General features: G+C 38.2%; 1 protein-coding gene across 1 annotated transcript in view; it reads right to left on the bottom strand.

Moving 5' to 3' along the window:
• LOC140715228 (cilium assembly protein DZIP1-like) overlaps nt 1–17,373 on the bottom strand; it is a 176,613-nt gene that overhangs the window by 22,229 nt on the left and 137,011 nt on the right. The window contains exon 12 of the mRNA XM_073027121.1: nt 12,326–12,483. Coding sequence (XP_072883222.1) covers nt 12,326–12,483 — 158 coding nt within the window. The remainder of the gene's footprint in view (nt 1–12,325; nt 12,484–17,373) is intronic.

Below are 17,373 nucleotides of genomic sequence, written 5' to 3'. Positions count from 1 at the left end.
TTCTGAGTCACAAAAGCAGAGTCAGTGGCAGAGACCTGACTACTGTGACTTTCCTCTGTTAGGTCATCTCTCCAACAGCATCCAAAGTGTTACACCTGATATTGAAGAGGATGGCCACAGGGGTAATCTGCACTGGCTCCTTAACCCCTTTCCCCTTCCTGTCACCAAGTTTCCTTTGACCTGCACCTTGGGTGTAACAACCTCTCTATATGTCCTATCTATCACCAGGTCAGCCTCCCAAATGATCCAGAGTTCATCCAGTTCCAGCTCCAACTCCTTAATGGGGTTTGCTAGAAGCTGCAGCTGGATGCACTTCTTGCAGTTGTAGTTGTCAGGGACCCTGCCTTCCTACATCCCACAACAGGAGCATTTCACTATCTCACCTGTCATCCCTACTGTTCTAGCTGAGCAGATATAAAGAAGAAAAAAACTTGAGCTTTTCTTTCCTGTGTTTTCATCAAGTATAGCTTCAAAGAGCCAAAGCCTTAAGATTACCACTCTATGTCCACTCCACTGACGGCCACTACACTTGCCCTGCCCTCCTTTAATTTGCTCTTACTAATCAATCCCAAACCCAGTTGGTCGCTGGTAAAGAGAGATGACAGTAGATATTGGACTACTGGAAAATGAAGCTGAACAGATAGTAACGGGGTACAAGGAAATGCTGAAGAACTGAATAAGTATTTTGCATCAGTCTTCAATAGAGATATGCTGAGTGCAAATGCTATTACTAGGGAGATGGTGCTTGGGAAATAGAAAGATCTGAAGGTAACTAAATTCACCTGGACCTGGACTACACCCCAGCTTTCTAAAAGAGGTAGTTGAGATTATGAAGACATCAATAGATTCTGGCATAGTTCCAGAGGACTAGAAAATTGCATATGTCACTCCTCTCTTCAAGAAAGGTGGGAGACAGAAGGAAGGAATTTATAGGCCAGTTAGCTTGCCCTCAATGGTGGGAAGATGTTGGGAGTTGATTGTTAAGGATGTGGTTTCGGGGTACTTGAAGGGATATGACAAAATAGGCCAACAGTCAGCAGTGGTTTCCTTGAGGGAAAATCTTGTTTGACAGATCTGTTGAAATTTTTTGAAGAAATAACAAGCAGTATAGACAAGGGAAAATTGATGGATCTTGTGCAGTTGCATTTTTCAAAGGCCTTTGACAATGTGCCACACATGAGGCTGCTAAACAAATTAAGAGCCCAAGGTATTACAGAAAAGACCTCATCATGGATAGAGCATTCTCTGACTGGCAGGAGGCAAAGGGTGGGAATAAACTGATACTTTTCTGGTTGGCTGCTGGTGACTATTGACGTTCCACAGGCATCTGTGTTGGGTCCACTTCTTCTTATGCTGTATGTCAGCTGTTTGGATGATGAAATTGTTAGCTTTGTGGCCAAGTTTGCAGACGCTAGGAAGATAGGTGCAGGGGCAGGTAGTGTTGAGAAAGTAGAGTTTGCAGAAAGACTCAGACAGATTAGGAGAATGGCCAAAGAGGTGGCAGATGGAATAGTGTCAGGAAGTGTATGGTCAAGCACTTGGGTAGAAGGAATAAAAGAGTATTTACTATAAGGGGAGAAAATTCAAAAACCCAGGGTACAACGGATTTGGGCTGAATTCCCTAAAGATTATTTTGCAGGTTGTATCAGTGGCGAGGAAGGTGAATGCAATGTTTGCATACATTTTAAGAGGACTAGAAAATAAAAGCAAGGATGTAATGCTGAGAGGGTATAAGACACTGGTGAGGCCTCACTTGGAGAATTGTGAGCAGTTTTGGGCCCCTTAGTTAAGAACAGATGTGCTGACGTTGGAGAGGTTTCAGAGGAGGTTCACAAGAATGATTCCAGGAATGAAAAATATGAGCAGCAATTGAGTCCTCTGGGCCTGTACTCAGTGGAATTTAGAAGAATAAAGGGGGATCTCATTGAAACCTATTGATTGTTGAAATGCTTAGATAGAGTGGATGTGAAGATGTTTCCTTTGGTGGGGGAGTCTAGGACTAGAGTGTACAGCCTCAAAATAAAGGAATGTCTATTTAGAACAGAGATTAAGAGGAATTTCTTGAGCCAGAGGGTGGTGAATCTGTGGAATTCATTCCACAGGAGGCTGTGGAGGCAGATCACTGGGTGCATTTAAGGCAGAGATTTATAGGTTCTTTATTAGTCAGAACATGAAAGGTTATGAGGAAAGGGCAGGAGAATGGGGCTGACAGGGAAATGGATCAGCCATGATGAAATGGCAGACCAGACTTGTTGGGTTGAATGGCCTAATTCTGCTCCTATATTTGATGGTCTTATGGACAGATGACAATAAACTTGAAATAGGTTAACTAAATTATCCATGCTGGTTGAGAAGGCTGATGATTGTAAGGAAATAACTGTTCCTGAACCTGGTGATGTGGTACCTAAGGCTTCCGTCCCTCTTTCCCAATAGTAGTAGTGAGACAAGGGCATAGACTGATGATGGATCCTACTTTGGGGGTCTTCGATGATGGATGGATGCTAATCCAAGCAGCATCCTGGTAAACTTCTTCTGGATCCTCTCCAAAGCCTCAACATTCTTTCTGTAATGGGGTGTCTAGAACTGAATGCAATACTCCAGTTATAGTTGACCAGAGTTTTAAGAACTTCTCAACTCTTCAACTCTGTGCCTCAACTAAAAAAGGCAAGCATGCTATATGTCTTCATTGAACAATGCAGCCATTTTCAGGGATTTCCCCAAAGTCCTTCTATACATCAACACTGTTGAGGGTTCTGACATTAACAATGTACTGTCCCTTTACATTTCATCTCCCAAGGTGCAAAAGCTTAGACTGCGCAGGATAAAGACAAAAAACATGCTGGAGGAACTTTGCATGTCAGGCAGAATTAATGGAGTGGAAGAAACAGTCAATATTTTGGGCCAAAACCCTTCATCGGGACTGGAAAGGAAGCCAGAATTTTAAAAAAGGTGGATGGAGAGGAGAACAAGCCAGCAGGTGAAAGGTGAGGTTGAAGACAGGTGAGTGGGGTTTGAAATGAGAGACTGGGAGGAAATTTTTGGGATAGGTGGAAGACCGAGGAAGAAGGAATTTGATAAGAGAGAACAGTAGAGTAATTGGAAGGAAGCAAAGAACCAGAGGGAGGTGATAGGCTGATCATGAATGCAGAGAAAGGAAAGGAAAGGAAGGGAAAGGAAGTGAAGGGGTGAGAGGACCTCAAGAACTGAGGGAGGGGGAATGATTATTTTAAAAATTAAATGCCATCTCTCAGCCTATATCTACAACATATCCCACTGTATCTTTTGCCAAATGTTTACACCTTTCTTGACTCCACCAATCTGCAAGCTTACTAACCCACCCATCAATGTTTTTATCCAAGTCATTTATATACATCATAGTAGCAGGCATCCCAGTATAGGTCCCTGCAGAACATCACAAGTCACAGGCCTCCAGCCAGAGTAACCCCCAATGGCTGCTACCCCCTGTCTTCAAAGGTGAGGCAATTATGAGTACAGCCATGTCAGCATGGATCCCAAGTGTCTTAATCTTCTAAATAAGCCTACCATGATGGACTTTGTCAAATACTGTACTAAAATTCACATAGACAGCTCTATTGATCACATTTGTCATCTCCTTGAATTAACTAATTAATAATCCAAGCTAGTAAGACAAGACTTGTCCTGCACAAAGCCATGTAGACTGTCACTAATTAGGCATGTTTTTCAAAATGCTCATAAATTCTATCTCTAAGAATCCTGTCCAATAGATCCCCTCCATGAGATTTACCAGCCTATAATATCTAGGATTATTCCTATTTCCCTTCTTGAAGAAAGAAACAACATAAACTATTCACCAGTCCTCTGGCACCTCACTTGCGGCTAGAGAGGGCCCAAATATCTCAATCAAGGCCCCAGCGATCTTAAAATGAAGTATATGTAAGAGTTAGGAAGCTAAAATCAAATAAAGCTCCTAAAGATTATAAAGAAGCTAGAAAAGGTTCAAGAAAAGAATGAGGAGAACAAGGAGGGGCCATAAGAAATCTTTGGCAAGTAGATTAAGCAGAATAAGAAGGGATTCTGTAATTCATCAAGAACAAAAAGATAACTAGGGAGATGGTAGGACCACTCAGGGATAAAGGAGGGATTATCCACTTGGAGGCAGAGTATGGTGAGGCGCTAAATGAGTACTTTGCATTGGTATTTAGCAAGGAGAAAGAAGTGGAGCACTGTGAAATCAGTGTGATAATATGCTTGGGCACTTTGAGACAAAGAGAGAATTATATTTGGTCATTTGAAGAGCCTTAAGGTGGAAGTGTCCAGGGCCTGATATGATTTATCTCAGGTTACTGAGAAAGGGAAATAAAAGAGGAGTAAGAGGGGTTGGGGTGCGGTTCAGGAGCAGTTAGACTATTCTATTAGAATATCACAGCAACACTCAAAGGATACATGAGGGAGGACTCATTCATTGATTCTATACGGATTGCACTCAAAGGATGGGACAATCCTACAGATACTACCATAGGTGTAACCACAGCACTAAAACTCTTATCTATGTTTCTCATTTTCATTAAAAAAATCTTTTTATTGGTACATAATCTTCTACAGCCATAAAATGATACAAAACTTCAACAGATTAATATGTATACAATTAATAAAGCTGAAGAAAAAACAACTGATTATAATATATAAAAATGGGGGGGGGGAATTTATATATAGGAGAAAGAAGGGAAAAAAAGAACACTGTCTAACTAGAAAAAAAAACCCACTGACTACAAAAAAAAGGGGAAAACCCATTAGGAATCAACCCCCCCCCCACCCCGGATCAATACGTTTAAATATCGTCTAAATATATAAAGAAAAAGAGTCATCAACTGCCAATTCATGCTTATAAAAAAAATAAAATTGGAAGGAAACCATATAGAATAATGCAAATTAAATGGTAATATTTGGCAAAAGAACCCAATCTTCACTCAAAATCGAATCGGGGATCAAAAGTCCTAATTCTAATTTTTTCCAAACTGAGACATAACATTACTTGAGAAAACCATTCAATTAATGTAGGGGAAGAGATATCTTTCCATTTTAATAAAATAGCCCTTCTTGCCAATAATGTAACAAATGCAATTACATGTTGATCTGAAGATGAAATACCCTGAATATGATGTGGAATTATTCCAAATAGAACAGTCAATCTATTAGGTTGTAAATTAATTTTCAGAGCTTTAGAAATTGTAGAAAATAAAGGTTTCCAAAACAATGTTAATGAAGAACATGACCAGAACATGTGTGACAAAGTAGCTACTTCAGTTTAACATCTATCACAGTAGTTGTTTATACTAGGAAATATTTTAGATAGTCTCTCCTTTGTTAAATAATAACGGTGAACAATTTTAAATTGAATTAAACAGTGGTTGGCACATATAGAAGAAGAATTTATGTTTTTTAAAACTCGAAGCCAATCTTCATTAACAAAGGTCATATTAAGTTCTCTCTCCTAATCTTGTTTAATCTTTAGTGGTAGGTTCTCTTTTTATAACAAAAATAAGTTATAAATTCTGCTAATGGAACCTCTCACTAAAGGATTCAACTTCAAAATGGTATCCAACAAATCAGATTCTTGTAAATATAGAAACTTAGGTAAATATTGTTATAAAAAATGTCTAACCTGAAAATATTGCAAAAAATGTGTATGAGCAAGAGAATATTTGTTAATTAACTCTTCCAAAGTCATCAATCGAACATCACAAAATAAATCTGTAAAAGAACGGATCCCTTTATTTCTCCATAGGAGAAAAATGGGGTTGGTTATTGAAGGTTTAAATGAAAAGTTTCAATATAAAAAACTAGACAACTTATATTGTTTAAAAATTTAAAAATTGCAAAACTGAACCCAAGTCCGTAGGGTCTGTTTAATAACTGGGTAAAGTTTCAAATCTGGAATTTTAGATAGCTGTAAAGGTAATGGAGCTCCTAATATTGAAGTTAAATGAAATTGTTTAACAGCTTTTAATTCCAAATCAACCCATAGTGGTTTTTGACTCTTATCGAGCCAGTATAACCAAAAACATAATTGTCTAATATTCACAGCCCAATAATACAGTCTTAAATTAGGAAGTGCAAGTCCACCATCTTTTTTGGATTTTTGTAAATGATACTTGTTAATTCTTGGTTTCTTATTGTTCCAAATAAAGGAAGAAAAAAGAGAGTCAATTTGATCGAAAAAAATTTTAGTTAAAAAGATAAGTATATTTTGGAAAATATAAAAAAATCTAGGTAAAATCATCATTTTCACAGCATGGATATGACCTATTAAAGAAAGAGTAAGTGGATTCCATCTAGAAAATAGTTGTTTCATGGAGTCCATTAAAGGAACTATATTAGCTTTATAAAGATCTTTATATTTTTTAGTAATTATAATACCTAAATATCTAAATGTATTAACAATTCTAAAAAGAACATCATCATATATACTAACAGGGGCATTTAATGGAAACAATTCACTTTTATTCAAGTTAAGTTTATATCCTGAAAATTTACCAAAATCTTTAAGTGTTTCCAAAAGATTAGGAATTGATTCCTCAAGATTCAAAATAAAAACCAAGAGATCACCTACATAAAGAGAAATCTTATGTATGGTTCCATTCATAGAGATACCATGAATGTTTTTAGCTTCACGTAATGTTATAGCTAAAGGCTCCAATACAAGATTAAATAATAAAAGGCTTAATGGACATTCCTGTCTAGTACCATGAGAAAGTGAAAAAAAAGATCTGTAATTATTAGTAATGACTGTGGCAATAGGGTTCTTATAAATCATTTGAATCCACCTATTAAAATTATTACCAAAACCAAATTTTTCTAATACTTTAAACAAATATGGCCACTCAACTCTATCAAATGCTTTTTCTGCATCGAGAGAGATAACTCAATGATAATGGTGAATATATAATGTTCATCAATCTCCAAACATTAGAGGAAGAGTAACGGCCTTTAATAAAGCCCGTTTCATCCATAGAAATGATTTTAGTTAAAATATTTTCTAAGCGATTAGGCATTATTTTAGAGAGAATTTTTGTATCCACATTTGATAGCGAAATGAACATTCAACAGGATCTTTATCTTTTTTAAGAATTAAGGAAATAGATGCTTCATAAAAAGAAGGTAAATTATCCTTCTGAAAGGATTCATGAAATATTTCCAAAAGATACGGAGAAAGTAATCTTTCAAATTTTTTGTAAATTCTCACTGAATAACCATCAAGTCCAGGAGCTTTACCTGATTGCATTGATAAAATAGCTTTCTGAATTTCATGCTCGGTAATTGGAACATCAAGCAACTGTTGATCTTCAACAGAAATTTGTGGAAATTTAATCTTATGTAAAAAAGCCTTCATTTTAGAGGAATCTGCAGGAAATTGAGATCTATAAAGATCAGAGTAAAAATCTTGAAAAGTATTATTAATATCCTCATGGTTACTTGCTATATCTCCATTATTTTTATGAATCTTTAAAATTTGTCTTTTAGCTCTAGCTGCTCTTAATTGGGAGGCTAAGAGCTTATTATTTTTAACCCCAAAAATATAAAATTGACTTTTCAATTTAAGCAAATATCCTTCAATAGGATATGTTAGTAATAAATTATACCATGATTGTAACTCTACTCTTGATGCATTGATGTTATCTAATTCTTTAATTTGTTTAGAGATTTTATCTAATTCCATTCTTGTTTGTTTCTTTAATTTAGCTATATATGAAATAATTTGACCACATAAATAAGCTTTTAATGTATCCCAAATTACTAACTTTGAGACATTTCCTGTATTATTAAAGAGAAAAAAACTCTTTTATCTGAGTTTCAATAAACTCAACAAATTCTGAACTTTGTAATAGATGTTCTGGAAAACGCCAAAGTGGTCTGGTAGAAGCAACATCTTTCAGTTCAAATATTAAGTTTAAAGGAGCATGATCAGAGATAGCAATCCCATCATACTCACATTTCTGATCATTAAATAAAAGTCAAGGGTCGACTATAAAATAGTTGATTCTCGAATATTTATTATGAACATGTGAGAAAAAAGAGTATTCTCTATCACTAGGGTGCATATGCCTCCAGACCTCAATTAAACCATAATCGAATTAATAAGTGATGCAGAACGATTAGGGAGTTGATGTTTGGATGATGACTTATCCAGTAAAGGATTTAAACAAGTATTAAAATCACCACCCATTAATAACATATATTCATTTAAATCAGGTAATAGAGCAAAAACAGCTTTAAAAAATGAGGGATCGTCAACATTTAGTCCATAAATATTAACCAAAACCATTTTCCTATTACAAATTATTCCTTTAACAATTAAAACTCTACCATTAATATCAGCTATAATATCCTCCTGATTAAAAGGGATATTGGAATCAATAAAAATAGAGACACCTCTAGTTTTACTCTGGAAGTTTGCATGAAACTGAGGATTCTTCCAAAATTTAAAAAATCGATTTTTATCGCATAACCTGATACGCATCTCTTGAGCAAAGATTATATCAGGCTGGAATCGCTAAATAACTTTAAATGTTTTCTTATGCTTAATAGGATGATTCTAACCACGAACATTCCAAGTTAAGACATTTAACTGTTTAGATATCATCATGAAACTTTGTATCTAAAAAAAGTAGATAGACGTATGTCAGGAAAAAGGTAGTCAAAAATGGCAGAGATGAACAACAATAAAAATAATTAGCGTATGCTCCGGGATTCCATAATGGGGATAAAAAAAGAAAAAAAAACCACCCAAACTACAAAGCCCAGAAATAAGTTGATATGAATCGACGCAAGCCCCAAGAAAAGCATAGATGCAAATACAAACTCCGCCTACCTAAGTAATAAAAAAGTGTAAAAAGTAATCTCTATCTCCCTCTACCAAACATAAAACTCATTACAGTCAACATATATCTCAATATAGTTAACTTGGAAGGAAAGTGTTTTTCTTGTAAAACAAAACGACCTTCAATTTGAAAGTAACCTTCATAATATTAGATAAGGGAAGAAAAACACATCCAAAACAATTCTTGAAATATTTGCACAAAAGAAAAACAATCGCCATCTTTAAATTGTCCAATCTATCTTTAAAACATAAGGAAATCCAAATAATTACTTTAAAGATCTTTATTAAAGCATACGGAACAAAAAAAAACAATTAATTCATTTAAATGCTGCAGAAAAAAAATTCTAGATGGTTCAAACTTATCTACAGTCTATCAACAGTTCTCCCACTATGTCTTCTGAGGTTAAAACCATCCAATTTTCAGAGATAAAAATGCATTTTAAGGTAAAGACTCTCTGTAACCATCAAATCTTCCAATCTCATCACTCTTTACACCGCGAGACACTCAAGCCACTATAAAACATTCAAACTTCAGGCTTCAGACTCGTCGTCGGATTCATCAGGTAAAGAGATAATAAAACGCAATGTTTTGGCTGGGTCATCAAAAATATGAGCGCCAGACTTTTTGTCCAAAAGCCTTAGTTTAGCTGGATACTGGAGCAGTTGAAAAAGCTTTTTTTGGTATGTTAATTTCATAACCGTTGCAAATCCAGCACACTTCTTAACAATTTTGCATGGAAAATCTTCAAAGAAGCGAATCTCTGAATCTTGATACTGAAACAGTCTTTTTTTCTCGCAAGCTTAATAATACGGTCTTTGTCTCTGAAAGGGAGAAAACGCACAACAATATGTCTGTTTTTACCTTGATCCAAAAGTTTTGAAGTGCCAATTCAGTGAGCAATTTCAATATCCGGAGGTAGCGAACAAACCTCCAGAATTAAAGATTGAAACATTTTTGCAAAATAATCCAGTTTGTCAGCCGATTCTGATTTTTCTTTTAATCCAACAATTTGAATATTATTCCGACGTGATTGAGCTTCAAGATCAACGATTCGTTGTTGAGCTTTTTCCAAATGAGAAGAAAGGTCAGCAGCATTTCCACTAACTTCTTTAAGATCAAGGCTGAGGGAGTCAATTTTTCCTTCAAATTTCTCTTTTAATTGAGTTATTTCAATGCCGATACTGCTGATCTGAGACTCCAGTCTCTTTACCCGGGGGGGTTCTTCCGAGAATTCATCAATTTTTTTGGGCTTCCCATTGCCTGGGTCGAGATTTCTTTTGGCACTTCTGAGAGTAGCCATAATTATAACTGTTACTCTATAGATCCAACTGAGTAAAGTTGAAATTTCAAACTTTAAATTGGAAAAGGGAGAGATTAAAGGTGGACATAAAGAAACTATGTCTTACATGTCCATATACGGAGGGCGGAGTCATCAATGTTTCTCACAGCGTCTCAGACAATCCTAAATATGACCAACTCCAGCTCCACTTCCTTAATGTGGTCAGTCAGGAGCTGCAGCAGGACACACTGCCTACAGGTGAAGTCAACAGGACCTCCGGAAATCTCCCTGCTCTCCTCACATTCTACAGGAATCTTTTATAAACCTAGCAACTCCCATGGCTACCTTGATCATACCTCTTCCCATCCTGTCTCCTGCAATAATGCCATTTCCTTTTCTCAGTTCCTTCACCTCTGTTGCATCTGGTCCCAGGACAAGACTTTCCTTTCCTCCGCCATTGATACTGCCCTTACCCAGATCTCCTTCATTTCCTGAACATCTTCCTGCCATCCTAACAGGAATAGAGTTCATCTTGTCCTCTCCTACCACTGTATGAGCTTCAGCATTGAGAACATCATTCTTTGCAACTTCTGCATCCTTCAATGGAACCCCACCATCAAACCTCACCCCCCCCCCCCCCCGTAACTCTGCAGGGATCATTCCCTTTGTAATCCCTTGGCCCATTCGACCTCCCTGACTAATCTCCCTCCTGCTGGTACTTACCCCTGCAACCAGAAGTGCCAATTCACCTCCTCCCTCACCTCCATTCAGGGCTCAAACAGTCCTTCCAAGTGAGGTGATAGATCACCTGCAAATCTGTTGGAACCATCTAGCACATACGATTCTCCTGATGTAGGCTTCTCTACATGGGCGAGACCCTACATCGATTCAGGGACTGATTTGTTGAGCACCTTCCCTCCTTCCATTAAAATCAGGATTTCCCGGTGGCCAACCATTTTAATTCCAATACCCATTCCCATTCTGACCTGCCGGTCCTTGGCATCCTGAGGCCATTCACAGGTTGCAGGAGCAACACCTCATATTCCATCTGGCTAGCTTCCAACCTTACAGCATGACCATCAATTTCTCCAACTTCTGGTAACTTTCCCATTCTCCCATCCTTCTTCTCCATTTCCCCACTCTACCCACCCCCCCCCCTTTACCTCTTCTCTTCCCCTTGGCTGCCTACACCTCCCCTTGGCATTCCTAAGCCTTCCCTGTCTTCCATGGCTCATTCTCCTCTTCCATCAGGCTTTTTTCTTCTCCAGCCCTTTATCTTTTCTACCGGTCACCTCCCAGCTTCTTACTTCACCCACCTGGGATCACCTATCACCTTCTAGCTTATACTCCTTCCCCACCTTCTTATACTGGCTTCTTCTTCCTTTCTTTCCAGCTGAAGAATCTCAGCTTGAAATATTGATTGTTTATTAATTTCTATAGATGCTGCCCAACCTGCTGAGTTCCTCCAGCATTTTGTATCGTGAGTTGTGTGGCTTGCCATTGAAGGTTGGGCTTCTAGGTGTCTCAAGCACCTGTATTTAATCTTTCACCTCTGTTTAATCTTGTCGTTAATCCGTGACTGGCATGGTTTTCCCGCATTCAATGACTAGTTAAAGGGAGCTCTCGTTTAGTGCTGGTGCGGAGTCTTTGTGGAGAATGATTAGTCTTCGGGTGTTGATTAGTCATACCTCTGATGCTCTGTTGGTATTCCTACATGTAACCTCTTGTTTCCATCACTTCAAAGGGAGCCTGCTGGGTTGAGTCATTGCCACTACTTACTGTGACAGAGCGTGCTGTTCCTCCACACCTGGTTCAAGTCCTGCTCGTGACCACCATCACATTCTGTGTGTGTTGCTTTGGATATCCTGCATCTGTAGAATCTATTGTGTGTACCACTGTCCTAGCTGCCATCCCAGCTACTTTACAATAAAAGATATAATTCTGAGGAAATCATTACCTGCTCCTACCTCTGTTCTGTCTCCTCTCCCTGATGTCACACTAGTCAAAGCCTCAGCACTTATACACAAACACACAACTTCCAAAAATCAGATTTCCACCTTCTGCAGTATAATAAGAATTTCTTGAGGATAAGATTTCCTGTCTATGCAACGGAATGTCTTCATAAAAAATATTTTAAGATTAAAACTAAATTACAAATTTTATATTGTTATAGTTAATGGCATACCCTCAGTAAACTTCGGTCCAGTGGCATGGACTTCTGATGGCTTCTCTTCGCTAAAGGTACAGACTTCTTCCAGCTCACAGGTGTCAGGTAACACATTTTCACTGCTTTCTGTTGATGAACTTAAGCTGCCTACAAGTTCACTGCCGATGGATGAGGTGCTATAGTGAAAAGAAAGTAAATTTTTTGCGTTTATATAGCTTCTGCGCGCGCGTGCGTGCACACGCACACACACTTTCCTTAAATAATACACATTTCCTTCGAAAATGGATCATGTGGTGTTGTTTTAAGCACTTAATAATCCAAAAATTATTGTATGGAGCAAATTGGCAAATTGTGTTAGCAAATTTCTATTTGAAGTCTGCCAGTTGCAAAATTAGACTGGGCATGACAATCACGATTCACATTATAGCATGCCTGACATTCTCTTAGAATTAGTGTGCCACTGATGTCAATCCTCATGAAATGTAAATTTCAGTCCATACCAAGATCAAGCTTCACACAATTATTGTTATTGAGCAGTGTCAGGGGACCTAGTTTAGCATCTACAGAACATACAGCAATACAGTACTGCAACTGATCATGGCTGATGATTTCAGTGCTGATCATAATACCAACTCTATCAGCCTGCATATGATCTATATTCTTCTATTCTCTTGCTACTCATGTGCCTCTCTAAATGCCACTTAAATGTAATTACTGTATCTGTTACAATAAATGAATCTGAATCTACCCTACCCACACCTCTCATCATTTTATACGCTGTATTTTATCAAGTCACCTCTCAGCCTTTGAGCGACATTCTCCTTATAGCTAATGCAGTGGCTTATGGTTAATTGGAACAGCTCGGGACCAGTAAACATTGGTCCAATTAAGCAGCTGCCCCAGTTAGCTGTAGTTTCATGGAAATAGTTAAAAAGGAATAAAAATGACAAGTTACTTTTTAACTGAGTAACAAATTATGTACTTAATGAACAAAATACAGAATAAATTAGTACACTAACAATGCTAATACATTACTATAAAACTGTATTATATCCAAATTGTTATCGACTTTGGAATTCATCCAGTATACACTGCTGTGTGCTTTTTATTGACTGTAAATGAACAAAATCATTATAGGCACTGAGTGCAGATCATGGACTATCTTCATACAATGCTTTCAATAACTACATCCTCCAAATATTCATTTTCATTATAACATTCAAGGTGATTGTCAATACCTTCAAATTCTTTGTAGTTCCCAAATCGCTGAAATAGTGAAATTATCACATTTTCACTCCCAGCACTTTCTGGCATCTCAAAGTCTGAATGACCACAAAACCTTAAGATATAGGAACAGTATTAGGCCATTTGGCCCATCAAGTCCGCTCCATCATTTCTTCGTGGCTGATCCATTTTCTCTCTCAGCCCCAATCTCGCTCTGTCTTCCATATCCCCTCATGCCCTGACTAATCAACCATTATACCCAGTAACTTGGCCAGCACAGACACCTGTGGCCACAAATTCCACAGATTCGCCACTCTCGAGCTAAAGGAATTCCTCATCATCTCCATTCTAAATGGACATCCCTGTACTCTGAGGCTATGTCCTCTGGTCTTAGCTGTCTTCCTAACAACATCCACCTTATCTGGGCCTTTCAATATCTGATAGGTTTCAAAGAGATACCTTAAATTCAACTAAGGAGAGGAAAAGTCCATTCAAGAATAAAGGAGGGAATTTGTGCTTGGACTCAGAGCAAGTGCCCAAAGTACTAATTGAGTACTTTATGTCAGTACTTAATAAAAAGAAGGATTTGGAGGACAGTGAAAGTAAAGTGGAGCATACTATTGTGTTCGGACATTTTGAGATTAAAGAAGAGGTAGTGCTGGGTCTTCTGAAAAACATTAAGTCCTCAGGTGGCATATATCCCATAATATTGAAAGAAGCAAGTGAGGAGATTGTAGAGACTTTGACAAAGACCTTTGTAGCCTCACTGGCAGCAGGTTAGGTGCCAAAGGACTGGAACATGCAAATGTGCCTTTGTTCAAGAAAGGAAATATACATGTAATTACAGGCCAGTGAGCCTCATTTCAGTGGAAGGGAAGTTAATGGATAGGCTACTTAAGGATAGGGTGAATGTGCATTTGAAATGGCATGACCTGCTTAGGGACAGTCGGCAAAGCTTTACACCTTACAAACTTGATATAGTTTATTGAGGAGGTGATAAGGAAATTTAGTGCTGGTAAAGCAATAGACATTATCTACATGGACTTTAGTAAGGCATTTGATCAGATCCCTCATGGTAAATTGATTCAGAAGATAAAGATACCTGGTATCTAAGGTGAATTGCAAGTTTGGATTCAGAACTGGCTTGCTCATAGAAGAGTGTAGAGGAGGTTGGATGTCTGTGAACAGTAATGTTCCATAAGGATCAGTGCAGAGGTATCTGTGGCTTGTGACTATATATCAATGATTTAGACAAAATATAGATGGTTGGATTAGCAATTTTGCAAATAACATCAAGACTGGCATTGTGGACAATATAAAGAACTATGTCAAAGAATAAAGTAGGAATATATCAATTACAGATGTGGGCAGAGAAATGGCAGATGGAGTTTAATGTTTTGCACTTTAGGAGGTCAAGTGAAAGGAGAAAGTATACAGTTAAAAGGGATCTTGAGATCCAAGTCCATAGTTCACTGAAAGTGGCTATGAAAGGGGATAATGCGGTAAAGAAGGCATATAGCATGCTTGTCTTTATTGGTAGGGATGTTAAGTGTAAGAGTAAGAAAGTCATGCTGCTGTGAAACAAAATTTTAGTCAGAGAGCACCTTGAGTATTGCGTGCAGTTCTGGTCACCCCATTATACAAAGGATGTGGAAACTTTGGCGAGGGTGCATTTGGAAATGTCAAACATGAGAGAACATGCGTTTAGGGTGAGCGGGAGGAAATTTTTTTATGCAGAGAGTGGTAGGTATCTGTATATGGTTACCAAGGGTTTTAATGGAAGCAGGCAATCTGGTGGAGTTTATGTTTACAATTGAATATGAAGGGAATGGAGGGGTATAGATGATACATATTTAGTACAAACTGGAAAGTTGAAAAGAAATGTGCGAGGCAGACTTTTTACACAGGGAGTGGTGGGTGCCTGAAATGCACTACCTAGTGTGGTGATAGAGGCAAACACAACTGAGACATTCAAGAGGCACTCAGATAGGCACATGAGTGAGTATGAAATGGAAAGATGTCGACATTGTGTTGGCAAATAAGGATTGGATAAGAATTAGTTAGTTTACATATCTCCGCAGAAATGTACTTCATACTCTCCCAATGTAAATGAATTTAACAAGTGAGTTAAACCTGTCTAACCTGTTAGGGATGTGCAGATCGGTGATATAAACTGACAAATAAGCTCCTGCCTTCACAGATACACAATATCATCAAACTCCATACAAAACAGTGTTATATTTGACAGGCAAATACACAAAATACGATAAATTATCATTGGGCCTCATCTTAACATTTCAACTTACCCTTTCATTCCTATGACAGCCCTCTGCCAGTTCTTACTCAGTGGCCACTTTATTAGATACACCTCTACAACTACTCGTTAATGCAAATATCTAATCAGCCAATCATGTGGCAGCAGCTCAATGCATAAAAGCATGCAGACATGGTCAAGAGGGTCATTTGCTATTCAGACCAAATAGCAGAATGAGGAAGAAATATGATCCAAGTGACCTTGACTGTGGAATAATTGTTGGTGCCAGATGGGCTGATTTAAATATCTGAGAATCTGTCGATCTTTTGGGATTTTCACACCCAACAGTCTCTACAGTTTACAGAGTATGGTGCGGGAAACAAAAAAAAAACATCTAGTGAGCAGCATTTCTGTGCTCTTGTTAAAACGTCTTGTTAATGCAAGAGGTTAGATGAGAATGGCCAGACTGGTTCAAGCACTGGACTCTGTGTCTCAGAAGGGAAAGGGAGAAGAAGAGATGAGCTGTGGTGATGGGCGATTCATTAGTTAGGGGAACAGAAGGAAGGTTCTGTGGATGAGAATGAGATTCCCAGATGGTATATTACCTTCCAGGTGCCAAGGTCCGGGATATCTCAGATCAAGCCCTCAGCATTCTTAAGTGGCAGTGTGAACAGCCAGAGGTTGTGGTCCATGGAGGTACCAATGACATAAGTAGGAAGACTGGTGAGGTTCTGCAAAGTGAGTTCAGGGAATTAGGTGCTAAGTTAAAGGGCAGGACATTCAGGGTTGTGATCTCAGGATTGCTAACCATGCCAGGTGATAGTGAGGCCAGAAACATGAAGATTATACAGTTTAACATGTAGCTAAGGAGTTAGTTTAGGAGGGATGGCATCAGATTTTTGGATCATTGGACTCTCTTCCAGGGAAAATGGGACCTTTACAAAAGCGGCAGTTTGCACCTAAACTGGAAGTGCTGAACAGGGGCTATATTACTAACCACCCAACAGTCTGAGAGATTTAGATGAACACATGTAGAGAGATGGCTTTGTGGCCAAGTTTGTGGTCAATACAAAGATAGGTTGATGGGCAGGTAGTTTTGAGGAAGCAGAGAGGCTACAGAAGGACTTAGACAGATTAGGAGAATGGGCATTGAAGTGCCAGTTGGAATACAGTGTTGGGAAGTGTACAGTCATGCATTTGGGTAGAAGAAGTAAAAGCATAGACTATTTTATAAATGGAGGGAAAATTCAAAAACCTGAGGTGCAAAGGGACTTGCAGTCCTTGTGCAGGATTCCACAAAAGTTAATTTGAGACAGTGATGAGGAAGGCAACTGTGATCTTAGCATTTATTTTGAGAGGAATTGAATATGAAAGCAAGGATATAATGGTGATACCTTATAAGGCACTGGCAAGGCCTCACTTGGAGTAATGTGAGCAGTTTTGGCCCCTTATCTAAAAAGGATGTGCTGACATTGGAGAGGGTTCAAAGAAGGTTCACATAAATGATTCTTGGATTGAAAGGCTTGTCATATGAGGAACATTTGATGGCTCTGTGCCTGTACTCACTGGAGCTCAGAAGAATAAAGAA

The sequence above is a fragment of the Hemitrygon akajei genome, chromosome 2 (genome assembly GCF_048418815.1).
Source record: "Hemitrygon akajei chromosome 2, sHemAka1.3, whole genome shotgun sequence".
Classification (NCBI taxonomy): domain Eukaryota; kingdom Metazoa; phylum Chordata; class Chondrichthyes; order Myliobatiformes; family Dasyatidae; genus Hemitrygon; species Hemitrygon akajei.
Note: the sequence above shows the minus strand (reverse complement) of the source record. Positions and strands in the feature narration are given on the sequence as shown.